Source organism: Neovison vison, chromosome 12 (assembly GCF_020171115.1).
Source record: "Neovison vison isolate M4711 chromosome 12, ASM_NN_V1, whole genome shotgun sequence".
NCBI classification, from domain to species: domain Eukaryota; kingdom Metazoa; phylum Chordata; class Mammalia; order Carnivora; family Mustelidae; genus Neogale; species Neogale vison.
The window spans coordinates 86228254-86254573 of record NC_058102.1 but is presented as its reverse complement, the minus strand read 5'-3'; the positions used below and the strand labels follow the sequence as shown (position 1 = coordinate 86254573).

General features: G+C 40.7%; 1 protein-coding gene across 3 annotated transcripts; it reads left to right on the top strand.

Moving 5' to 3' along the window:
- Nucleotides 1-41: 41 nt before the first annotated feature.
- Nucleotides 42-26320, top strand: RACGAP1 (Rac GTPase activating protein 1). 3 transcript variants are annotated; one of them, XM_044226797.1, is made up of 17 exons: nt 42-169; nt 7251-7335; nt 13307-13509; nt 14527-14663; nt 15639-15708; nt 17632-17685; nt 18329-18409; nt 19048-19165; nt 19682-19812; nt 20476-20640; nt 21849-21944; nt 22238-22436; nt 23929-24034; nt 24221-24353; nt 24627-24762; nt 25677-25785; nt 26087-26320. In XM_044226797.1, the coding sequence occupies exons 2-17, from the start codon at nt 7251-7253 to the stop codon at nt 26160-26162; spliced, it is 1899 nt and encodes a 632-aa protein (XP_044082732.1). In that variant the 5' UTR covers nt 42-169; the 3' UTR covers nt 26163-26320. The 3 variants fall into 3 exon arrangements, with proteins under 3 accessions (XP_044082732.1, XP_044082731.1, XP_044082733.1); XM_044226796.1 differs by having other exon boundaries at nt 7247-7335; XM_044226798.1 differs by lacking the exon at nt 42-169 and adding an exon at nt 4179-4223 and having other exon boundaries at nt 7247-7335.

Below are 26320 nucleotides of genomic sequence, written 5' to 3'. Positions count from 1 at the left end.
GCGGGAGGAATAAATTTCTCTGTGATTGGTTGGTGCAGGATTTCAAACCCGAGCTGGAGGCGCGGTGCTGCTCTGCCGTTGGGTGAGGCGCGGAGGGAAGTAAGTGGAAGGCGGCTCAAGTGGGTCCAGGCGGACCCGGCCAGGTGGGCGCAAGAGGCTGCGAGAACAGGTGCGTCTGACTCTAGATGTGTGGTGCGAGGATAGTATCCGAGGTGGTGGGCTGCGGCCACCGCGGGTTCAGGGAGAAGATCGGTACCTTCAACCTCTCTTCTGGGAGGTCTCCACCGGCCGGGGGAGGCAGTGGCCCGAATGGGCGGTGGCTGGGAGTGGAGGGCTTTTTTCTCCTAGCTGTGTTTTTGAGGTGATGGCTTGGACAGGGCAAGACAGGTGGTTTTGAGGTGATGGCTTTGACAGGTGGTTCCTTCCACCCCCAAGAAGTGACTTTGACTTAAATACAGAGTTTGGGAGTGGGTGGGGTAATGCCCCCATTCTCTTCTGATATTTCTCCCTTCCAAAACTTTTGGAAGGGAGAAATCCCGGTGTTTGAGAGGCCGGGGCGACTTGAAGTGGAGCCTCCCTCCCTTCTGGACTGAGTGTATCCAGGTAGGCTGGCCGAGGTAATGACATCTTGCTCGTCCCATCCGAATTCTTAGCCTTAGGAACAAGGAGGCCTTACTTTTAGAATTTCACGTATGTTTCTCGTCACTGAATTTCGTTCCGTAGGCGGAGAGAGTGTTCAGCAACGTGTGGTGGGTGAGAAGATAAGCTTTTTTTTTAATTTTATTTATTTGACAGAGAGAGATCACAAGCAGGCAGAGAGGCAGGCAGAGAGAGAGGAGGAAGCAGGCTCCCTGCTGAGCAGAGAGCCCGATGCGGGCCTCGATCCCAGGACCCTGAGATCATGACCTGAGCCGAAGGCAGCGGCTTAACCCACTGAGCCACCCAGGCGCCCCAGCTTTTTTTTTTTTTAATTAAAGAAATGTTATTATCATTCTCTTGAATGTGTGGGGTGAACTTTTCGAGTTATTGAAAGTGTTTAGAGAGAAGGCGCCTTTCCTATAGCTTAATCACTCAACAAGTACTTAATCAGTGCATAATATAAATAAAATACAATCTTTTTTTTTTTTTTTAAAGATTTTATGTATTTATTTGACAGACGGAGATCACAAGTAGGCAGAGAAGCAGGCAGAGAGAGAGGAGGAAGCGGGTTCCCCGCTGAGCGGAGAGCCCAATGTGGGACTCAATCCTAGGACCCTGGGATCATGACCTGAGCTGAAGGCAGAGGCTTAACCCACTGAGCCACCCAGGAGCCCCAATATAATACAATCTTATTTAGCCGTAAAGGAGCTTGCACTTTTTTGGGGCTGATAGAACTTAAGATAACTGTGGTGAGTCTAGTAGGCCTCTGCCTACTATTGAGTATAGTGTACATTATTATAACTCTTTTAGAAAATATTTTGGCTGTATTTATCAAGAACTATAAGAGACTTTTACCCTACGATATAGTAATCCCAGCCTTGGAAATCAGTTCTAAGGAATACAGCCACCTAAAGGAAAAACCTGTTTACAGTGATGTTCAATTCATTCATTTGGTGAATGTCTTTTAATCATTTGCCAAATGGGAGGCCTGTTCTGGGTACAGGGGCTCAGCAGTGAACAAAACAGACAAAAATCTGTGCATTCTTGAAACTTAAACTGTTGGGGAGGCAGACAATAAACAAGTTAATATATGGGTATGTTAGATGAAGACAAGTGCTTTGGAGGAAGATAAAGCAGAGAAGTGTAGGGGGGTAAAGTCTACAATTGAAAATTGGGTAGTTAGGAAAGACATCAATGAGAAAATGACATTTGAATAAATCCCTGAAGGAGGTGAGGGAGTGACCATGCAGGAGATTCCAGGTAGATGTAACTGAAAATTACATTAATATCCAAAGAAGACAATGGTTAAATAACTGTTAATTAACTTTCTGTAACTTAATGGAATCATGATGGAGAAAAGCAAAACACAAACATATCAATCTATGATTGCAATATTACAAAGATATCAGTATATAATGGGCAAAGATTAGATAATGAGATGCATGTAATTGTTTAGGGTGATGAGATTTTAGTTTCACTATTAAAAAACATTAGTTTTTTTGAACTTGGAAAATTCCATAGTACGAAACAATGTTTTATATCTGCCAAATGAATGTTATCAATAATAGAGATAATTTTGGACTGGAATTGTTAGGGAATGTTTTAGTGAATTGGTAAGACACTAGACCTTGAAGAATGGAACACTGCAGAATGGTAAGAATCCACAGTATAAGAAGGAAAAAAGGAGGACTTAGTATACTAAACTGGTAGTAATTTTTTGAGAAATAATAGTTCAATTCGTCTTTTTATTTTAGTCTTCATTCACGCTGGATTGAGAACATTCTGTTTACTCTTGCTGTAATTCATTTGTTCATAATAGCATTTGGTTTCAGGATATTCCTTCTGTCTGCCAGTTGTATAGAGACTTCTGATACAGTAAAGCAAAAGCTGGACATCTGGGAAAAAGAATTGCTCCACAGTGCTTTCATATGAAAGAATCTTACAGTATTGAGACTGTCTTAGGAAATTATTTTCTTTGGCAGTGGAAAACCTGTATTGCTGAATTTTTGGGAATCTCCAGATTTAGTAATGTTCGTGAGAATGTTTTTCATTAAAACTCTTTCCTGAAAAACTCAACCTTCCATTGCTTTGTCTTACAATATTTAACACCCTTGATGCGTCTAAGGCATGATGTATAGGTCTCTTAATAATGTTGTTTCTAGGAGAAAGAAGAGGATAGAGACTTTTCCCAGGATACTCTGCAGTTAAGATCTGTAATAGTCTGTTATTCTGAAGGACGATGTCTGTCTCTTGGCTGGGTGATTGAAATTAAATTGGGGACTCAGAGCAATCACATCAAGCTGAGACTCTTTCCTGGTGATGTGAAATTGCTCCCTCAGGGATACTCACAGATTGGGAATCTGTAACATAGTGACTTCTCCACCTCTGGGGCTTCTCATCAATAACAGCTGAGATTCTCTAGCACCTTTTTGTTTAAAGTGCTCCACAAACTGATTTCCTTGCTACACACAGGGATCATTTCAGCTTTCCCAAAAGGCAGCTGCCTCTATAGTGAAAAGTGACAGCTGTTTTACAGCTGCAAAGCAATGTACTACAATATGACTTTGTTTTTGTTTCCTTTCACATTAGTGTATCTCCTAGCTCTGGAGCTAAATAATAAAGGGGGAGAAATAAAGGAGTGTTCTTGTGAGTGAAAATGTGACCCAACAGGAAAATTAACATCGTTTTTAATTGACATTGAATAGGATGAGTAAATGTTAGCTTTTTGAGTTACAGTTTGGCTGTGATATCAGAGTTAGTACTGATGCAGAAAGATATTTTTGTCATCTATAAATAATTCCTGAATGTCACTTCTATAGAACATTAATAAAAATACATGGTCCCCTGGTGTATAAAGAGAAGAGGATTATATTTTGCTAGTGCCGTTTTTGGATTACCCTAAGTAAACCTGTGTTAGAGGAAAAGCTATTTTCAGATGCTACAAGCCTCATGTAAGACAGCCTGCTAAAGAGCCTAGACCTGGTCAAATTTTGCTGTCTTCTCCATTCTTCTTGGTCTGGGTTCCAGCTATGATTTGGTAATCACTGTGGTAAAATGTAAATAACAACTATCAGACCAAAACAAAAAACAAAAAAAAATGTCATTCCCTCTATAATACCCTATATAAGGTTCAATTTTTACATTATAAAACTTTTATCTATGTGAATTGATGCTATTCTGTGAGATCAGTAGGCCAAGTGTTACTGTTCCCACTTATAAATGAGTCTCAGAATCTGACTTACTCCAGGTTATACTAACAAATAGAAGAACTGAAACTTTATCCCAGGGCTTCTGTCCAAGCCACCCCTTTTTTTAAACTGTTGTTTAAATTTTCATCTATATTACACACTGATGTTCAGGTAGAATGGAAATTCTTTTGACAGTAGACTCATTGGTGTGTGTTCTCTGATTTCCATTTATCATTTATTTATTTATTTAGTAAACTCTACGCCCAGTGTGGGGCTCCCACTCATGACCCTGAGATCAAGAGTCACATGCTCTACTGACTGAGCCAGCCAGGCACCCCATCAAATATTTATTTTTAAATATTGAGTGTTTGTGTGCGTGATACAGTTGTGCCAAAGGTAAGATTTCTCTCACATGTACAGCCTACCTGGGATATAGGGTAGAAATGTGGTAAAGTTAAATTAGAGTGCGAAGTGTATGTGTCTTGAGTGCCACCTGAGCAAAGCAGTGGTGGAAGCATCAGTTGAAGTGAATGATGGCGAGCCTGCCCGTGGTGAGGGGCTGGATAGAGAACATGAGAGAAGAGTATGATCACGGGTATGGTGATCGTACTTATCAGAAAGGGAGTAACTGAAGGTGATTCTGAGGTTTGGAACTGCGTGAATGATAAGGAAATCAAAATTGGGAGCTGGTAGAGTAGGTTACTGGGTAGAGTGGTTGCTGATATATGTGATGGGGAGGGATAGAACCAAGTCTCAGGATTAGGCTTCACCTCTAGGGCATCCCAGTCGAATTAAGAGCTTTAAGAGCTGTAGGACGGCGGTTAGGAGAGAGGCTGGAGAGGGATGGGTGATCATCTGGAGAGCTGTAAGGACTAACATGGGATAGTTTGGTAACTTCTTCGAGAGATTAGAGGATTGAATTTTAGGGAATATCTGGTGTTGAGAGGGAAGCGTAGAAAACCGTAAATGCTTCCTAAAACTAAATCTGCAGACTGTGATGATCTGACAGTTGAGGGTTACCTCTATTTCATAGCAGAGCACGGGGAGTTAAACAACTGCCCCCTGGGTACCAGGCTTCACATTTGGACAATAACGTAGGTGGAGGTAGTTGTATGAGATAACCGTTGCTACGTTGCTATGATGAGGAAATGTCCCCGGGTAGCTTCTCTGTGTCTTTAGTCTTTTGACAAATGTGGCTGTGTTTTCAAGAGCCTACCTCCCCACAGCCCTCACTCTAGGGAGTGGTATGTACAAAGAACATAGGGGAGAAGAATAGTGGGCTAGAGGAACTTGAGAAAATGTGAAGATTTCTTTTAAAGGGGACAAAGGATCAGGTTGCTGTATTGTCATTTAAAACATCAAACCGTCTTCTTCTTCTTCTTCTTTTTTTTTTTAAACAACCAGTTTTTAATACTCTAGTTGCACTGTGGAATCTTACTTTTCTGCACTCTTGGGCAGTTAGAAATTTTCCTATGTGCAGAGTTCACTGACTTTGAGTCTCAGAATGTATAGATGACTGCTGAGATAAAGGAAATCAGTGCCTTACATTTAACCCGATCAGTCTCTTCCCATTTTTACTGGAGCCAAAGGAAATCATCATTTGAATAAACTACTGAAATCCCTGCTCCTGCCCCTGTAGCACTTGGGAAATCCATGGGCATCTCCACAGCTTCCAGATCGCCTCCTGCCAGTTTTAATGCTATTCTTTTAGTTTTGTTCTTAGTTTAGAGAAAGATCTTTGTAATACATTTGTTAGTCTGGTTGCTTAGCAGCTTGCTGTGATTATGTAGCTTGGAACAGATACATTGCCATTTGAAAATCTTGGTTTCCGGCCCTGATTCAGGTATATGTTGCCTCCAAGCTTGGAGCTGGAAGCTTTTTGGCTATTAGGCCAATCATCATTTGAGTACAAATGAATAACTCTGTAGCATTTAGTAGAAAATATCTTTATGTTTATATATTCCTTTGTCCTTTGTGAGTTTTTTTTTTTTTAACCCTGTCCCACCCTCATAGCTTATGGTACAATCTTATAAACATTGTAAAATCACTAAACCTTCATAAAGAGTTAATTTTTTTTTTTTTTTTGCCACGAGGTGTGTTTTATTTTCATGAAACATACTAGAGTTAATTTTTTAAAAAAGATTTTATTTATTTATTTGACAGAGAGAGAGGGAAAGAGAGAAAGAGGACAAGTAGGCAGACACACAGGCAGAGGGAGAGGGAGAAGCAGACTCCCTGCTGAGCAGGGAGCCTGGCCTGGGGCTCAGTCCCAGGACTCTGGGATCATGACCTGAGCCAAAGACAGATACTTAACCGATGGAGCCATCTAGGCGCCCCATAAAAGAGTTCTAAATTTTATTTAGATGCATAAAATAAGGACCTAGACTAGAATGTTGAGGGGTGATTTGGAGAAACACAATCCTTAAATGGTATTTTTAAGGACATTCAGTTTTCAAATGAAATTTATTTTTTATTTCATTTCCTTGATAATTTTTGTCACGTCCAGTTGATGTCCTTTTTTTTTCTCGTCTGTTAAATTAAGATCTTATTTCCTCAAAGTCTTCCCAGTTAAAGTCTATTCAGAACACAACTGTTTGTAAGGACACTGTTTTTAATGTAATATCAGCAGGGCTTTTGGGGGAATATGAAGTCTGAAATTCACCATACAGAACACAGTAGCAAATGATTTTTTCCTTTGCCCTTCTAACTGTGAAGGTGGTGTATTGTCTCCTTGATGCCAGAATGTGGTACAACATAATCCTTTGCCTATACTTAGTATAAATTTATTAGACATAGTCCCTGCACACAGTCCAGCAGAGAGCCCTGCATTACAGAAATAATTCTTGTGCTGCTGAGCCGGCGATTTCCTCACTTAATCACTCGTGTGACGTCATCTGGGCTGTTGGTAGGAAATGTGCTGACCATGTCCTGCGTTTTAAAAGGCAGTTGCAATAGGGATACTAGCTAAAAATGAAATTAAAAATAAACCTTTTAAGTTACATTGAAGGTCTTTAAAGTCCAGAAGGATTAAAGTGGCAAAAGTATTGTATTAATCAATAGACTTAGAGCCACATTTTATAGTTGGTCACCTAGTAATCAACTGAAATGCTTGTCCTCAATTGCTTTCCTCACAGCTCCAGAGTGACTGCAGACTGGAGGAAAAGAAGTAGGCAGGAAGGGGGTGTTATATTTGGAGGTCTGAAATGCTTTTCTGATTTGCAAATAACATTAAACATTCCAACTTTGTTTTTGTAATAAAGATCATACAAAACACCGATTGTTGGCTTGAGATCCTTATAATGGTAGCTACAAATGGAAGAGTCCAGATGTTAGTCACTGATGGCTGTAATGGATTGCTACTGAATCTTTTGTCTGGGGAAGAAGGCAGGACCCCTAATGTATATTTGATTTCTTGGCAGAAAGATGGATACGACGATGCTGAATTTGCGGAATCTGTTTGAGCAGCTTGTACGCCGGGTGGAGATTCTCAGCGAAGGAAATGAACTCCGTAAGTCATCGTGAGCTGGCCTGTGTGAAGAGAAAAAACAGCTTTCAGATCTGGGTTTTCTGCAAAGCTGACGTGTGTTCCAATCTTAAAATTGTTTTCATTTGGGCTTCCTAAAAAGAAAATGATGGTCACTTATCCATAGTTGGAGCTTAATGGACAGTCATTGTAGCTGGTCACTTTTTTCCTATAGTTGTTCTTAAGTGGGTGTCCCCAGATTTCTTTCGTTATCAAGAGTCTCTTTCCATTGACTACTTGGCATTAGTTGCCAATTTCACTTTCACACCAAGAACTGGGCAAAATCTGAAGTTCCAAGGATGTTGCTTCTTTCTTTAGAGTAGTTGTTGTCTGTATTTTTTATCCTGGCTTTCCCTCTGTACTATAAAACATTTTCAGTTGAAGAGGAGAAACATGTCATAATTTCTTTTTGAAGAAGGGACTGTTCATCTGCTTTCACCTATTTCATGGATTTGATTTTTAGTAAGAGGGGATTGAAATTGGGTAGAGAGTTGGAGAGAAGAAGGAGGTGGTTGAGAGAATGGTGGTCTGGGAAGTGGATTCGTGAAGAAGGGGGGGCTGATGGCCCTGACTTAAGTGATCTAAGGATTTATTTTTTCTCAGCTTTTCTTTGAGTTGCCATCGTCTTCCATTTGAGATTTTCATTAATACCTAATTTAGTAAGCGTTGCTCTTAAGTCAGCCTCATTGATATAAAAGTGAAGTAAGAACTGTCTCTCTAAGCTTTATTTATTTAGTTTTTAGATCTTCACAATACTTAGTGTGGTGTCCTGCTTATGCCATTCAGCATTTTCTTTAATTTGATGTTTTTAGTAGCTCTTATCCAGTTACAGGCCTTTTAAGACAATATTCTGTTTTCTCTTTCTTAATAGCTGTTGCATGACCCTATCATCTGATGCCAGCTCAGTAACCATGATGGCATGCTAATTAGGCTCCTCTTTGAGGTCACATCATCTCAGAAGATGGATTGCTTTGGAGCCCAGTGCAGGGAAGAGTATTGAATGAGAGATCTTAAAATTCAGGCTCATTCAGCAAATATTTAACAAGAATCTAATACAGCATCTAGCACATGTTGAGTTGAGGGAAAGGGATGACTGACTAAAATGGCTTCATGGATAAAAGTAGGGTGGCACCATAATGGAGATTCCAACAGACACAGATAAAAGAGGGCATTTAGGGTGGAGGCAAGCGGGGGTGGGGCTTGAGAGGGAGTGGGAATAAGGGGGGAGTGGCATAATCAGAGAGAGTTCTTGGAAGATGACCCTGGCGGAGGGGGACCCTGGGAGACCAATGAGGATGTTGTTAGGCAGCAGGAGCCCTAACTAGAGTGGTGTTTGTGAAGCTGGAAATAAGGGGAAATGGGTAGAAGAGACTGTGATAATGAGAGCTCTACGAGGAGGATAGGATGTGGAGGAGAGGGAGGAATCTGAAGTTTGGAGTCTCAGTAACCAGTGCTGGCTTTTAACTTATTTCTGTGTCTGTTTCTCCATCTGTAAAATAGGAATTCAAGTGTCTTTATCTTTGTGGGAGTGCTGTGAGCATTTGGGGATAAAAACGAGATACTAGTTAGTTGTGAAAATACTTTGGAAGTAATTATGCCAAAAAAATTTTAGATATTCTTACAGGTATCCTTATTTTATAAATACATTTCTATCTTCCCATTGATTCCCATTATAAAATAGAGGCATGTTTTGCCTTCCTCTCCATATCTCTAATTTGGAATGTTGGCTTTGAGGACATGGAGTAGGTTTATGTTTTCTAGACTAGAATCTCCTTTCTGCAACCATCTCAGTCTCTGTCCTCTTCTTTGATCCTAGGAATTCCTTGCATGGTTAAGTATCCTGACTCCTTATTCTAGTCTTTCATCAGTCACTTCATTCTTCTCTCTCCTTTTTGTATAGGTTTGTTCATGTTTTGTTTTTAGCTAAGTCCAGGGTTCCTGAAAGATCAAAATGAAGGTTAATATTCAAATAAAATGACTTTAATAACCTTATCTTTGATTTCCCTGGTCTACATTGTTTTTATCTTCTATTTTTATTATATTGTGAGCTGCCCCAAACTTTTTTTTATGTTGTTGCTGTGTAAATTGGGAAAAAACATAACTTAATATTTATCAGGTATCTGTTGTGTGACAAAACAATGCTGGGTTTGTGTTATGCTGCCTACAGTAGGTGATACTACAGTGTCTATGACTTGATGCCTTTCTTCAAGAAGATCATGGTATTTAAGTTTCAGAGATCGATTTCTTATGAAACAAGATAATACAAGTATGAAAATATGTGCTTTTGGGAAGTATAGAAAAATGTAATGTGGAACAAACAGATTAGGAAGGGATTTATAGAACAGATGGGACTAGAAGAATGGATACATAAAGAAGAGTGTAGGTAGAGCATTCTGTTTGGAGTACACAGCTTGATCACAAGGGAGAAGGCAGAAATAAGCATGGGTCTATTCTGGGAGCAGGGACAAGAAAGAGTATTGTGTAGTGGTGGGAGGTCAAGTTTGAATAGACTGGTGAGGTGGGCTTGGACGCCTGGAGTTTAAATTTGATCTGAACAGCAATTTTTCATTTATTTGTTCAATGGATATTTAAGTGCCTACTGTGTGCTACAAGGCACTGGAGAGAAAAGAGACCCAGTGCCCTTCCCCTTCCCCTTTCTAAGAAGCTTAGAGAGTGGTGGGGAAAACAAAAGGAAGAGCCTGTGCAAAGGCCCCAGGAGGAGTGAGCCGAGAAAACCAAGATCTCTGGGATGGTTTTAACCTATTTGCTGAACTATGAACCAAATCCTCCGTTTTTGTTGTTGTTGTTTGTTTGCTTGTTTTGTTTTTAATGAATCAGAGATTATCCTCAATTTGTTTTTTTTTTAAGATTTTATGTATTTATTTGACAGAGAGAAATCACAAGTAGATGGAGAGGCAGGCAGAGAGAGAGAGGGAAGCAGGCTCCCTGCTGAGCAGAGAGCTCGATGCGGGACTCGATCCCAGGAGCCTGAGATCATGACCTGAGCCGAAGGCAGTGGCTTAACCCACTGAGCCACCCAGGCGCCCCTCCTCAATTTGTTTTAAGGAAATTTCCCTTAATTCCTTTTTTTTTTTTTTGTTAAAGATTTTATTTACTTGACAGAGCACAAGCAGACAGTCGGGAGTGACAGTCAGAAGGAGAGGGAGAAGCAAGCCTCCCACAGAGCAGGGAGCCAATGCGGGGCTCAATCCCAGGACCCTGGGATCATGACCTGAGCTAAAGGCAGATACTTAACCAACCGAGACACACAGGCACCCCCCTTCATTCCTTTTTGATAGATGCATTTCATAGTTTAATATACATAACTTTTTAAAGGAGGTAATTTGAAGTTAATTAATCTTTTGAAGGGGCTCCTGGGTGGCTCAGTTGGTTAAGCGTCTGCCTTCGGCTCAGGTCATGATCCTTGAGTCGAGGGATCGAGCCCCACATTGGGTTCCCTGCTCAACGGGGAGTCTGCTTCTCCTTCTCCCTCTCCCCTTGCTCATGCTCTCTCTTTCTCAAATAAATAACATCTTTTTAAATTTTATTTTATTTTTTCAGTGTTCCAAGATTCATTGTTTATGCACCACACCCAGTGCTCCATGCAATACATGCCCTCCTTAATACCCACCACCAGGCTCACCTAACTCCTCACCCCCTCCCCTAAATAAATAAAATCTTAGGAAAAAAATCTTTTGAATATGTACTTCATGATGGGGGATAGTACCAGGTTGGAATCATGATTCACAAACTGACCCTGAAAATGCTCTGTTTATTGATCTCCTATATCAGAATTTTTCTGATGATCTAATGTGCTGTTTTGACCCATCCTAGCAAACTTAATTCATAACAGAATTATACCTAAGTAATATTTTAGGTATGCAAATATTGTGGTTTTGGTCTAGCATAAACCAAGTTGAACTAGTAATTGAATCATTCATACTATTAAAATAGGAACTCTTTCCTGGAAATGAACTGATACTTTTTTTGGTTTGAGTTCCATCGTCCAATTCAGTTAGACTTATAATATATACCAATTAACAATGAATAGGGATTAAAACCCAAATTTAATAAGATTTATCAAGAAGGAGTGTCCTTGGAGTGCCTGAGTGGCTCAGGTCCTGGGTCCTGGGTCCTGGGATGGAGCCCCACATTGGGCTCCTTGCTTAGCAGGGAGTCTGCTTCTCCCTCTGCCTCATCCCTCCCTGCTGCTCATGCTCTCTCTTTCAAATAAATAAATAAAATCTTTAAAAAAAAAAAAAAAGGAATGTTTGAAGGAACAAAGAAGTGAGCAAAATTAGGTCCAGTGGAAATCTTTTCATTCTCAAAATTGTTTTTCAATTCAGTAGATATTTGAGTGTATATAAATATAGTATATACAGCACTATATTTAGAAACATTTAATTGACCACAGTGTGGAGCTAGAAAGTTTTAGATGTGTGGTTGAAAAGTGTATTTCTTGTTCTTTATTTTTTGAAATTGAAGTACTATTACATACATCAGAAAAGTACACAAATCATAAGTGCAGTAATTGATGAATTGCCAGAGTGAACATGGCAAAGAATCAGCTCTTTAAAAAAAAATGTTGCGACTCTACATTGTTGAAATAGTTAATTTGGCAAAAGGATATGTTGTTTTCTTTTTCTTTAAATTAAGAAGGAAAAAATTGATGTATTTTAAACAAAACGAACACACTATTTAAAGCTATTTGAATTGTAGCCATATATACATATATATATTCTGTGTGTGTGTGTGTGTGTATGTACATTTAGCTTTCATAGTTGCATTCTCTAAGATAATGAGGTCATAATATCCTGTTCTAAAACCTTTTGTTTGTTACAAACTGAAGTGTCTTTATGTGTAAGCCTTGCTTTCTCATGATTGAATTGAAATTCAATTTGTAAGTTTGAAGTTTAGTCAAATTATTAAGACTGGAAAGAGTCTATTCATTGTTCTATTCATTGTTTCTATGCTCTTAGGTTAAATTGAAATAAGAAAAGTGCCCTTACTACCCAAGAATCTGCAAGCTTTGTGTGCCTGTGGCCTAGTTTCAGCTGTAAACTGGGTTAGTTTGGCCAGCAGCAGATGTACACCTTGGGAACTTCCTCTGTGAAGGTGGTGTGGAGTGAAGCCTAGAGCTAGATCGAAGGTAACGAGAAAATAGGAAGGCAGTGTAGAACAGTCTTTGCCAACAGCAGGTGGCAAGCATGAATGCTGCCAGGGTTATCATGCTTCCGGGCACGGCACTGGAAGTGATGCTCTCTCTGCAGACATGTGGAAAGAGTCCACATTCCGCCATCAGTGACTTACCTTAGCTTAGTATGATCTGTTCTTACTGTGTCTTTCCCACTGAAATGTTTATATACCCTTCAGGGCAGTGTTAAACAACACTAGCAAATTGGCTCTTTACTTTCAAATCAATATTTGTATAATTATATAGTTGAAGGAATTGTAGGCCTGGACATCTATATTATTAATCTACAACTACTGGAGCATATTACAGCAGTTATATTTGAATTTGCTGTTTAACGTCTCTTTGGCGCAGCAGTGCGTGACTTGAAAGGAGGCTGTTTTTGTTTTATAGCTGTAACTGTCCTGGTGCGTGACAGCTGCCCCAGAGGTATCCCCCTTTGATTGCCTTCTGTTCAGGAGCTTTCAGTGTTGGTATTACATCTGGAGCCAGGTGACTAATGAGTTACTTATTCCATAGCAGATGCCACTGGCCAAGCCAAAGGAGGTGGCCTATCGAAACAGGAATTGCTCTCCACAAAGCTGCCATGCAGGGTGATGAACAAATATCCAGGATCTGCTCCTGGTTATTTTCAGCTGGCTTTGCCGAGAGTTTAGCTGGTCCCTTCATTATATACTTGGAGGAAAACTAACTAGAGGACTCAGTCATTAGAGCCTTAGTACTGTGTTTGGTGCTGGAGTTATTGAAGTTTCCCCCTTTCCTCAGAATTCATCCAGTTGGCAAAGGACTTTGAGGATTTCCGTAAAAAGTGGCAGAGAACAGACCACGAACTGGGGAAGTACAAGGATCTTTTGATGAAAGCAGAGACTGAGCGTAGTGCTCTGGATGTTAAACTGAAGCACGCACGCAATCAGGTGGATGTCGAGATCAAACGGAGACAGCGAGCTGAGGCTGACTGCGAGAAGCTGGTGTGTATTGTTCTCTATGCTAGAGCCGAGCCAGTGGGGGGAGGGCCAGCATCATCTGGTCCTGTTTCCATCCCCCAGTTATACTGAGTTTCTTCTTCCACATTAAAGAACTAAAAGCAGCCTGTCCATTGACAAGTTGGCCTTGATTGAAGCTGAAATTGCAGCATAGGAATCCTGTCCTTCATAGGCTGAAATTTAATATTTTTTCTCTTCTTGACTTAAAACTATGACTTCATAGATTTCAGTTGGGGATTTTTAAAGAATTAAAATTAGGGAATTCCTAGCATGCTTGATCTGTCACAAGATGTTGGCTATCTCTCATGCCACCCAAAACACCCTCATCCTTTTGTCAATAGCTAGTATTTGTTATTGAGACAGACAAGACAACTCTAAGGTTTTCCATCATTACTGCTCCTGATTCAGGGGAAGGGGCAAGATGTAGTCAGCCAGTTGAGCAATGTGACTAACATGGAACACTATCATTTTGGTGTACCAGGGTGGGTCATGGTACAAAGGAAAACCTTTATGAGGAGCCACTAATCCATCTTGGTACAGTGTTAAATGCCTCAGTAAGCTCAAATTGACTGGTTCCAGTGTGTCACAGCTTTGTATCCATTTTAATGCATTTCGCTCCACCCTTTAGAAAGGTGGGTGGCTGCTTTGATCCATAGAGGAAGCCAATAATTGTCCTGATAAAATGATACTAAATTGTTTTTCCTATGCGAAATTCTGTTTTGGGACTCTCATTTTGCAATACCGTCTGGGATTAGCCCCTTGACCCAGAAGTCTTGTAGCAGAAAGCCCACTATTCTGGATGGAGTTCATTTTGCCAGTCAGAAATCAGAGACACAATCTGGGCTTGATGTGAATTAATATGCTATCGGTGTAGCAGCCTTCCTGAAGGCTCATTTGCATAATGCTGTATTTTAATGTCTTCTGGTCTGCCCATCCCATAAATTTGAGGTGAAGCTTTCTCCCCTGGTTAGTTAGGATGTTTTACTCTGCTTTGGTCTGCAGGAAAGACAGATTCAGCTGATTCGAGAGATGCTCATGTGTGACACATCTGGCAGCATTCAACTAAGCGAGGAGCAAAAATCAGCTCTGGCTTTTCTCAACAGAGGCCAGCCGTCCAGCGGCAATGCTGGGAACAAAAGGTGGGGAAGCCGTGTCTGTTGTTATCTGATCACGAGCAGCGCAGCTGTCAGAAGTTCTTGTTATCTGAACTCTTAAATAGACTGCTTCTGGAATGTGTGCTGAATAAAGCAGAAAAAGACTTCGGAGGAAGGGTGGGTGGGAAATAAAGGCATAGGCACAGGGGCCTCCTGATTTCTTTTATCTTCTTTTGTTTTTGATCTTTCCTTAGGATAATTGTTTCACCATGGGTAAAATTTTGATGTTGATGCAAAATTGCACGTCAGTAACTAATCCCACTCATTGCTAAGAAACCTAAAGGTGAAAGTGGCAGTTCAGCAATACTTTCAGCATTTACTCTCCAGAGAGCTCTTGTAGCTCTTGTAGCTCTTCTGGTTTAGAAGGCCTTCTGTGAGTCAAGACCAGACAATAATTTTGGTTCTACTGCATCACTATTTAAAATTGTCTCTACCAGGCTTTAAATTTAACACCCCCAATACAGTATGGAGGGAAAGGTCAGCACTCTTCCAGGTATTTATTTTGTTGCCTGGTTGTTTTATGGGGAATCTTTATAACTGAGAAAATATATGGGCTTAATTTCTTCAAAAGCTGATGCTGGGTAACACTCTTTCTTGTAGAAAGCAACCACAGTTGGGATCAGATTAAACTTCACTCTTGTGCCTGTGAATTTCTAGTAGCCTTTCCGGCGAGGAGTAGCACCCCTGCTCCTGTCTGTAACTTTCAACTGCTGTTAGGAGGTCTTTGCCAACAAAGCAGCTGTGCTGCGTGTGCCCTCACGCACGCACAGCCGCTCTCTCCCATGGAAACCACAGCAAGCAGCCACCATGGCTAGGCTTTGAACTTGTAGTTGTCTCCATAGGAAGGCACTGCTATGAAATTGCTGGTGTTACGTGACCAATGCGACTCATTCTGGGCATTCGTGCGTTTTACTTGCCACGGTCTTCTGTATCTAATACTGTGTTGTTTCTCTCATCTAGATTATCAACTATTGATGAATCTGGTTCCATTTTATCAGATATCAGCTTTGATAAGACTGACGAATCACTGGTAATAAATGATTGATCTCTGAGGATTGTTAATTTTTCTTACCCCTGCTCCCTCAGGGCTCTTTCTCCTGTCCTGTCTTCTGGAATTCCTTTATTGCTGTTTTGTTTGTTGATGTATTACAGATTCTGAGGTAGCATTTTATTTTATTTTATTAATTAGTTAATTTATTTAAAGATTGTATTTACCGATGAGGGAGAGCAAGAGAGTGCCTTGTGCAGGGGAGTGGCAGAGGGAGAGGAAGTGTCTTCAAGCTGACTCTGCCCTGAGTGTGGAGCCAGATGCAGCGGGGCTGATTGCAGGACCCTGAGGTCACGACCTGAGCCAAAATCAAGAGTCAGACGCCAAACCAACTGTACTGCTCAGGCGCCCCTGAGCTCGCATTTTAAAATAAAAATCCACACAGGCTATAAGAGACTGACTTATATATTTAGTTTCTGGAAGTGAGAATATAGAACTCAGGATTTGGGATGAGGTTAAATTTATTTAACGGATCTGTGAGCTGCATTTGCTAATTGACTGTATCTTGGCTTATTAAAAAGCCCTAGCTAGCAAAAAAAAAAAAAAAAAAAAAAAAAAATTAGCAAGATTCTACCCAGGCGGGGTTTATTTGCTGCTCTTGGAGAGAATAGACTTGTGCGTTATTTCAGAATTAGTTTGGTTCTTAAAGAAAACTTAGTCATACTTCATAATTAGAAGGAAAACAGTGCTCTGGAACTTCAGCCAGAAGACTGACAAAGTTTCTAGGCACTCTGTAATGCTTTGTTCAATAATGGTTGACTGGTCTAAACTTCTTGCTACCCCGCTTTTGTGGGGCAGCACCCTTTTCTTAACTTATGGTGGTGTTGCTGTATAAAAGTCATCTCCTGATATCTCAGTCTTTGATGTTCAAACTTTGATGGTTTATTGGTTTGTGTATCTTTCCTGTTTTACCGGCTGAAAGCTAGCAACAAAGCAATAAATCAGGAGGTTATTTGTGGTTGGTTTTCTGATAGTGAAACAAGTGGTGACTACTTGTTACGTAGGCTAGGAGTGTTCTGTCCCAAATCAGTGTTTGGGGAAATCATTGCCATTTTACAGATATAAATAGTAAGTATCCCCTTTTTGAAACAAGGAATGATATGAATAGGTATGGAGTATATGTATATGATAAAACTAGAATGTTTTAATAGCTGATTTTGGAGCTAGACCTACTTATGGTGTATCTGTTGTAACCCAAACTGAATCAAATAATCAGTAGCTAAATTAAATTACTTGACCAGGAATTGTAGAGATTTCAGTTAGCTAAGCTACCATTTGCTCTGTACTACTGTTTCTGGGTTTTGTGTTTTCAGGGATTATCAGGAGTAAGGAAGTCACATGAATGTAAATGGTTAAAATAAGTGAAATGAAACTAGACTATGATAAAAAATGTAATTCTTCAGGGGTGAATGTCTTTGTTGGGGCCCAAGGAAGAGGGATGTTTGAGAAATGTAAAACCTGGACTAGAACTTTTTAAGCGGTTACATTGTACAGAACATCTGATTAGATAGCAGTCCCTTAAGAGTAAGAAAGACATCTAACCTGATCAGTATAGTGCCTGAGATTCTGTGAGTTCTACAACTAATTACAGAAATAGTCAGAAATAAAGAACCAGGAGCTGGAGATAATCACGACAGAAGTTGATTCTTTAACCTCTTCTTGCCTCTGTGGTATTGACTCCTGACTCTATTATAATAGCTTCAATTTTGGAAAGAAAGCAAGTTAACTTACTGTAGTTCCATAGCTATAGCACCTGAGACCCTCCCTTCACCCTCTCCCCAAATTATAAGTTAGGCAGCCTGACTCAAAAAGCCTTTAAGGTTCTCTGTAAACTTATTTCCACAAAAATTCCTGTCTGGGGTTTTTGCCTCACCACAGAAATTAATACATTATAATTGTCAACAGGATTGGGATTCTTCTTTGGTAAAGACTTTCAAACTGAAGAAGAGAGAAAAGAGGGTATGTATGGTTTTGTTTAGTTTTTGTTGTTTTTACAAAATTACAATAAAGGAGTTTTCTCTAGAAAAGTTTCCATGATACAGCATGTAGCTCTAACCATTGTTAAGCACCTATTACAAGTGAATTCCTGCTGGGGTCATTATGGAGGATCCTCGAGGTAGTAACTCCGGATAGTTTCATCCTAGTTCACTGTTCTGGCTGCCTCTGGAGTGGAAAGGATATACTTGAGTTTGTTTTGAGTTGTCATAGGAATTTTTATGCAGGACTTTGTACTCTAATATAATTTTCAGATGAAATGTGTGTATAATGGGATATGCCGAGTTGTGTCTGTGTGTGCTTGTTTAGGGTACTTAATATGTGTCCAAAGACATATTGTCCTTGGATAGGATTACACCTCTACTTTTTCTGGTGCTGTCACCTAAATTTTTCCAAAGCTTATTTGTTTCTTTTAGGGCACTGAGGGCATTTTTATGTTGGTACAACTTAAGCTTCATGTGGAAATAGAATTAGAGAAAGCATATTATTATTTACCATAGCCCTGGTATCCAGGACTTGCACCCAAGTTGTCCAGTGGAATAATTTTATCTTCTGTGCTTCAGATCTTCTGTGACGCTGAACTTCTTGATCTTTGTCTCCTTTCCAGCGCTCTAGTAGCCGACAGTTCATTGATGGTCCCCCAGGACCTGTAAAGAAGACTCGTTCCATTGGCTCCACAGTAGACCAGGTAAGAATAGGCCAAGAGAATTGTGGTTGTGAACACATCAGAGGTTAGTGGCCCCAACCATTAAGAATGCTAAGTCAAGGGGGCACCAGGGTGGCTTAGTCAGTTAAGCATTTGACTTTGGCTCAGGTCATGATGTCAGGGTCCTGGGGTCAGGCCCCGAATTGGGCTCCTTGCTCAGTGGGGAGTCTCCTTGTCCCTTTCCCTCCTCTTCAGTGCCACCCCCAACCCTTGCTCCCCCCAGCTTATACTCTGTCTCTCTCTCTCTCTCTCAAATAAATAAATACATAAATAAATAAATAAAATAGAATCCTGAGTCACGCTGCAATGTTATTTTGAGAGAGAGATTTGGTGAGTTTTTCTATGTGATAATAGGATCCTTATCATCCATATGAATGGAATCACTCTGATTAAGTAAACAACTGTCAGCTTTATATTTGATTCTTAGTTTATTGTTGTGTATGCCTCTGTGACCTATATTTCTGTTCTAAAGTATGAGGTTTCAATTGAGTTTTTTTGAGCTTGGGCCATAAATCCTGACCAAGATTCAGGAATTTTTCAGCCACTCCAAAATTACCTTATAGTGGTGGGGATATTATGTTCACTTGTTTGTCCTTCCCTCATTTTTGCTTTTGTTTCAGGGGAATGAATCCATAGTTGCAAAAACTACAGTGACTGTTCCCAATGATGGCGGGCCCATTGAAGCTGTGTCCACAATTGAGACTGTGCCATACTGGACGAGAAGCCGAAGGAAAACAGGTCCACCGAGTTTGTAGCTAAATTGCCTGTGTAAAACAACTGGTAAAATTCAGGGACACTTGGCTTTTTAGAACCCTTTGAGGCAGGGATTGGATATTGTGGGTAGTTTCTTGCTGCTGCTTACTGGAGGCCAGAACACTGTCATATTCTACCTTTGGATTGCTGGCCTGGTCTATGCCACTCACACATAATATGTTATTTATTTGGGAAGGGAGAGGCAGAGGGAGAGGATCTTCAAGCAGACTCCCTGATGAGCATCGAGCCCACGCAGAGCTTGGTACCACGACCCATGAATCATGACCTGAGCCGAAATCAAGAGTCAGATGCTCAACCGACAAAGCCACCCAGGGGTCCCATTATTAACTCATTATTCTTGAACTGATTTTTCTGCATAGCCATTGTAGTTGCTTCTGATTATGGTTACAAATTACTGGTTGTCTACCAGTTATATTAAAATTGGGGTTAAAATTCAGAAGGAACAAAATATTAAGAAGCTTAAAGTTGCTTGTTTTCTAGGTACATTACAACCTTGGAATAGTGACTCCACCTTGAGCAACAGGCCTCTAGAGCCAAGGACTGAGACAGAGAGTTCTGGCACTCCACAGAGCAATGGAGGGATGCGCCTGCATGACTTCGTCTCTAAGACGGTAGATCTGTGATCGTTCTGTCTTCTTTCGGGCACACTTAATTTTTTGATTGTGAAAGTAATATATACCAGGAACAGATTTAAATAATTTAGTGTTAGAAAGTTAAATGTCAGATCTCCTTTCAGTTCCACTCCTCAGAGCTAACTACTCGTTACAGAGGATGTGTATATCTTTGCATTCTGTGAATATATTACTTTAAAGCAGCTTTTAAACAGGAGCAATTGCTTATGCTTTTTAGTGATACATATTTACGTAGTATGGTTGGATATAGCACACTTTACCTTTGTCTCATTGGATTCCCTCATATAAACCCAAGCAACCTGACTGAGGTTCAGAAGAGTTAACTGCCTTGTTTGAGCCACAGAACAGTAAGTGGCAGAGTTAACATGGAGTTTTTGTGGCTCCTCATCAACAGGTTCTTTCCACCATTGTACACTGCCGCCTTCCAGCTGGGTGACCTTACACAAATTACACAGCCTCTTTTGCCTTTCCTTAAAGATCAAAACCCATGTTATAGGATTATTGTGAGAATTACACAAGTATGTGTAAAGGGATTAGGAAGTTGCTTGGCACATACTAAGTGCTTAAAAAAATGCTGGTTGTTGATGATAATAATTTTCTAATTCAGACCCCTCTGTTATTTCTGTCCTCTTTTGTCCTCAGGTTATTAAACCTGAATCTTGTGTTCCATGTGGAAAACGGATAAAATTTGGCAAGCTATCTCTGAAGTGTCGCGACTGTCGTGTGGTCTCTCATCCAGAATGTCGGGACCGCTGTCCCCTTCCCTGCATTCCTACCCTGATAGGAACACCTGTCAAGATTGGAGAGGTAGGACCTATGGGGTCTGTCCTTGTATTATGACTTCTTTACCTTTTTCAAAGCTTAATGTCAGTTTTTATAATAAAATTAGTGATGTCAAGCATAGTTTTAACACAAATGATGAAGAGAAATGATAAAATGTTAACTCGCAGCCGAGTCCTGCTTGGGTTTGTCTGTTTAGTAACTTTTCTACACCAGACTTCTCTTCACCTTCTCCCATCTTCCCTACTCATCCTCTCTCCCTCCTTTCCTTCCTCCTTCTTCCCTCCCCCTTCCCATTCCTTTCCTCCTCATCTTTTCCTTCCCCTCCACATCCTATTCCTGTTTTATAAAATTCCAAACATGTGCTGAAGTAGAGAGATTAGGATGACTGACCCCTGGTTCCTATCACTCAACTTCTGTGATTACCAGTTCATGTCCAGTCCTGATTTATCAGTACCCCCATGTTGTCCTCCTGGCTCTGTCCAGTGAATCATCTTGACAGAAATTCCATCCATCGTATAATTTCATCTGTGAATGTACTTCCTTTTATGTTAGAAGTATCCTATACTAAGCTATTAAGATTAGATTGCTTATTTCTAAAAACTGATTCAATCTATTAAGTATTTATTTATTATATGAACAATATTAACAAGATTCAGAATGAATTGATTATGTTGCTGCTCCCGAGCCCCTAGCAAATCAAATGCTACTTTTCTTTAATCTTAATAGTTCTTATTCGTGCACGTAATTGGTTACAGATTTTCTTTACTCTGATAGAGAACCATGGAGTTCTCCCCTACAGATAGGTTTATGTCCCGATCAACTGTGAGTTGTGTTAAATAATTTTCTTACTAAGAATAATTAAAGGGTTAAAAAAGGTGTTTTTTTTTTTTTTTTAAGAATAATTAGTTCATATTAAAGCCCATACCTGTAATCTCATTATTGCTTGCTTTCTGAAGCCCTTGAGTAGAGGACAAGCGGGGGCAGAGTTGTAGCTAGTGGTCTTATTACTTGTTCATGCACAAGTGTGTATATGTGACCATAAATCAGTCCTGTTGTGGTTGTAGGAAAAATATAGCTGAGAATCTCTGTTCTAATATATGCTTTGGGAATAGGAATTTAAAAGCAGACATGATGTCCCAGCCTGAGTGTTAGTTTGGGGATGGTTCTTCCTACTCACCTTGATTTGCTGGTCTAAGTGGTATAAATAATAATTTAAAACTCTCCTTTTTCAGGGATTGCTAGCAGATTATGTGTCTCAGACTTCTCCAATGATCCCCTCCATTGTTGTCCATTGCGTAAATGAGATTGAGCAGAGAGGGCTGACTGAGGTAAGAGTCAACCTTCAGGGGCGCCTGGGTGGCTCAGTTAAGCCACCCAACTCTTGATACTGGCTCAGGTCCTGATCTCAGGGTTGTGAGCCAGAGCACATGTCCGGCTCTGAGGCCAGCATGGAGACTGCTAAAGGTTCTCTCTCCCTCTCCTTTTGCCCTGCTCCTGCCCACCACGCTCCGCCCCCAACTCTCCCTTAAAAAAAAAAAAAAAAAGTCTACCTTCAGAGAGTGTGGATTTGTTGTTTTTGTTAATAATCCATTTATAACTGGAAGTGTCCCCTCGATAACAGACAGGCCTGTACCGGATCTCTGGCTGTGACCGGACAGTGAGAGAGCTGAAAGAGAAGTTCCTCAGAGTGAAAACCGTACCCCTCCTCAGCAAAGTGGATGACATCCACGCTGTCTGTAGCCTCCTGAAGGACTTCCTCCGAAACCTCAAAGAACCCCTTCTGACTTTTCGGCTAAACAAGACTTTCATGGAGGCGGCAGGTAAGAGTAGATCTTATACTCTAATGTGAGTCCCACAGGGGCAGGAATGTTTGACTCTTGCGTGTGCCGCCCAGTACAGTGCCTGTGCCTGTGTGGACGCGCACGTGCTCTGAGGGAAGAAAGTATCCGTGTTCTTGGTGCTTGTCCTCTTCCTGTCTAAACTATGGGTACTGATGGTTTTTTTTTTTTTTTTTTTTTAAAGATTTTGTTTATTTATTTGACAGGCAGAGATCACAAGTAGGCAGAGAGGCAGAGAGAGAGGTGGAAGCAGGCTCCCCGCTGAGCAGAGAGCCCGATGCGGGACTCGATCCCAGGACCCTGAGATCATGACCTGAGCTGAAGGCAGCGGCCCAACCCACTGAGCCACCCAGGCGCCCACTGATGGGGTTTTTTGTTGTTTTAGGTCGAGTTTAGGGCTGTCCTTTTGAACTTGGAGCCAATTCCCACACATTTAATCCATTAACAAATCTTGTCAGCAAAGCTCTTGTAAAATTTATCTTAAAATTGAAATTTGCCACTCCTACTATTACCACTCTTGACATCTCTCATCCTGGAATGACGAAAGAACCTACTGATTTTCCTCTTTATATTCTCAGCCCTCTACACTATGATCCTCAAACAGTATCTAGAGGGGTCCTTCTAAAATTTAAATTAGATGAAGTCTCTTCTGTCCTTAGTATTCCCCAGTGACTTCCCATCACTCTCAGAATAAAAACCCACCAGTCCTTCACATGGCCCCAAAGACCCCACCTGTAGGATTCGGCTCCTGTTACATCTCTAGCATCGTTTCTCTCAGCACTCTTCCCTTCTTTCTTTCTTCCCCTGATGTGCTGGAATGCTTGCAGTTCTCAGAGTATAACCAAGCTTACTCCCCACTCAAGACTATTGAATTTGTTATTGTCTCAGCCTGGAATGTATTTGCATGATTTGCTCCTTTATTTCTTTCAGGTTTCTTTTCGGGTACCTTGTCCTCAGAAATACATTTCCTGGCCACCTTGTCTAAAATATGTCCACCCATTACTTTCTAGCTTCTACTATGTAGCACTACCTACTACTTGCTTTTTGACTAATTCCTCCAGTAGAATGTGAGTTCCTTGAGGCACAAGTTCTGCTTTTAGTTGTTTTAGTTCTGCTTTACCTGAGCACTTAGAATAGTACCTGGTTCATAGTAGGCCCCTGACCACAGTTTATAAACGAACACCTTCTTGTAATTGCAGTCGCTGCAGTTGTGTGCCTGCCTTCCCGGCACGTGGGTTGCTAGCTGCTTTCCCTAACTGCAGGAGCTGATTTTTTTTTAAAGGTTCTGATTTCTAATATTGAGCTGTGGGCCAGTGTCCTGCTTGTTAATGAAACTGGAGTTTGATGCAGTCATGAACCTCATCAGAAGTTCCAGAAGCTTACTGTATAGATGAGACTTTGTGGTCGATCACTTGGAAGCATGCTGTCAAGGGAAAGAAGTCTAGGCCTCTTGGTGTTTTCTTTTCATTTACAGAAATCACAGATGAGGACAACAGCATAGCTGCCATGTACCAGGCTGTTGGTGAACTGCCCCAGCCCAACAGGGACACATTAGCTTTCCTCATGATTCACTTGCAGAGGTGAGTACAGCAGAAACTCACTTCTGGGAGTTTGGGAATTTGCCATGGGGAACATAATGTGGGTTGGGTGTTAGAGAGGGAATGTGAAGGGTGAAATGTTTTCTGATAGATCATTTTTTTTTTTTTTTTTTTGGTCTGTGTTTAAGTGGAAGAGCAAGTCTTCTAATTAAATGCTCTTTATCTTAGAGTGGCTCAGAGTCCAAACACTAAAATGGACGTGGCCAATCTGGCTAAAGTCTTTGGGCCTACCATAGTTGCCCATGCTGTGCCCAATCCAGATCCAGTGGTAATGTTGCAGGACATCAAGCGTCAGCCCAAGGTAGGCAAGTGCCCTTTGTATATATATATATATACACAAAAGATATATATGTGGAGAGAGATACATATATATCTCTCTCATGTGACGTGATAACATGAGAAAGCGCTAAGAGGTAAGCCCTGAGCTTTGGAATGTGCATATATGTATATAAAAGATATATATGTATATGTGTGTGTGTTTGTGTGTGTGTGTATATATATGTGGAGATATGGGTGTGGGAAGAGGTAAGCCCTGAGCTTTGGAAGTGCACTAACCTGTTTGGTGGCTGTTTAGGTGGTAGAGCGCCTGCTTTCCCTGCCCCTGGAATACTGGAGTCAGTTCATGATGGTGGAACAAGAGAACATTGACCCCATACATGTCATTGAAAACTCAAATGCCTTTTCAACACCACAGACACCGGATATTAAAGGTAAGGCCCAAGTTGTGTTTCCTAAGGGACCTGACTCCCTCTCTGGTTTTGGCCATGTACCCTCTCTCTCCCTTTGCTAGAGCTGTTTGGAATTCAAAAATTAAATTCATTATGAGGATTCTAACATTAAAAGAAGATTTATAACTCTACCGTCCTGACTTTTTTTCACTTGAATGGAACGTGGTTCTCCTATTTCTTCTACATACGGGTATTTTAGAAATAGAATAACAATTCAGATATAATTTGAACTTCTTTCACTTAACATACTGCAAGAACTTTTTTTGTTACTATATAATTTTATCATTTTTATGGTTGTAAACAGGAATTTACTTTAACATGTTCTATTAGGAATTAATGTTATTTTGGAATTTTCCATAGTTACTAATAATGCTGACATCAGCATTATAGGAATATATCCCTGTTTCCCCCACTGTTAAATTCCCAGGAGTGGGAACTGCTGAATTAAAGGGCTTGAACATTTTTTTGTTTTACCAACTTGATTTCTTAAAGGCTTTGCCAATTTGTATTGCCAGCAAAAATGTTTGAAGTTGGTTTCTTCCAACTTTACTGGCATTGGAGACCAGACCTCTCATATTTGCAAGATCCTTTTTAAGAATGTTGTTTTTTCCTAATGTAGGTAAGAATCGGGTGGTCAGACATTAGATTGTGAATGCTGGAATTTGAGAATGGCTTAAATCAGGAAGCATATGTCAGCTGTTCATTGAGCAGTTGCCTGCATAGAAGATGTACTGATCTGTTATAGACGATGACAAAAATGATCTCTGGGACTTTGCTTGGGTCTTTAACCTTAGCTCTTAAGGGCTTCACGGGTATTTGGCTTAAAAACTGGCCACCCACAAGGGTGCTTTTCTTTTTGCCCTTCCCTTAAAAATATCTCTTAACTTTGATTGAAGTGAGTTTACTGGGGCCGGTGACCACTCCTGAGCATCAGCTCCTCAAGACTCCTTCATCTAGTTCCCTGTCACAGAGAGTGCGCTCCACCCTCACCAAAAACACGCCCAGGTAAGTGGAACTGCCCAGCCTGGGAACTGAAGTCTTCCCAGCATACCGAAGCTTACTGAAGGGGAAATTGGATGAGGCCTTCAGCTAGCAGCTAGCCTTTAAAAGTAACCTGGAGCCATAAGGATCCCTTTTTGAAAAGGGCCTAAGGGTTTTGTTTCCCCTCTCTCATCGCAGACGACAAAGAGTAGTTTGCAGAATAGTTGTTGAGGGCTTCCTATTTTTAGCTGATAATACTGAGTAATGTTAGAGTTGTTTATTTACCTACTTTTCATGGAATGCTTTTTCGGTTCATTCTCTGTAGATTTGGGAGCAAAAGCAAATCTGCCACCAACCTAGGACGACAAGGCAACTTCTTTGCTTCTCCAATGCTCAAGTGAAGCCCCGTGTCCTGTTGCTTGCCAGCATTTACTGACTGCAAGGAAGGCCGCACCTTCTCTCCGCAGCCTCTTGTACTCATTACTACTTTTAGCATTCTCCAGGCTTTTAATCAAGTTTAATTGTGCACGGGGGTTTTATTAAAACTATATATATCTCC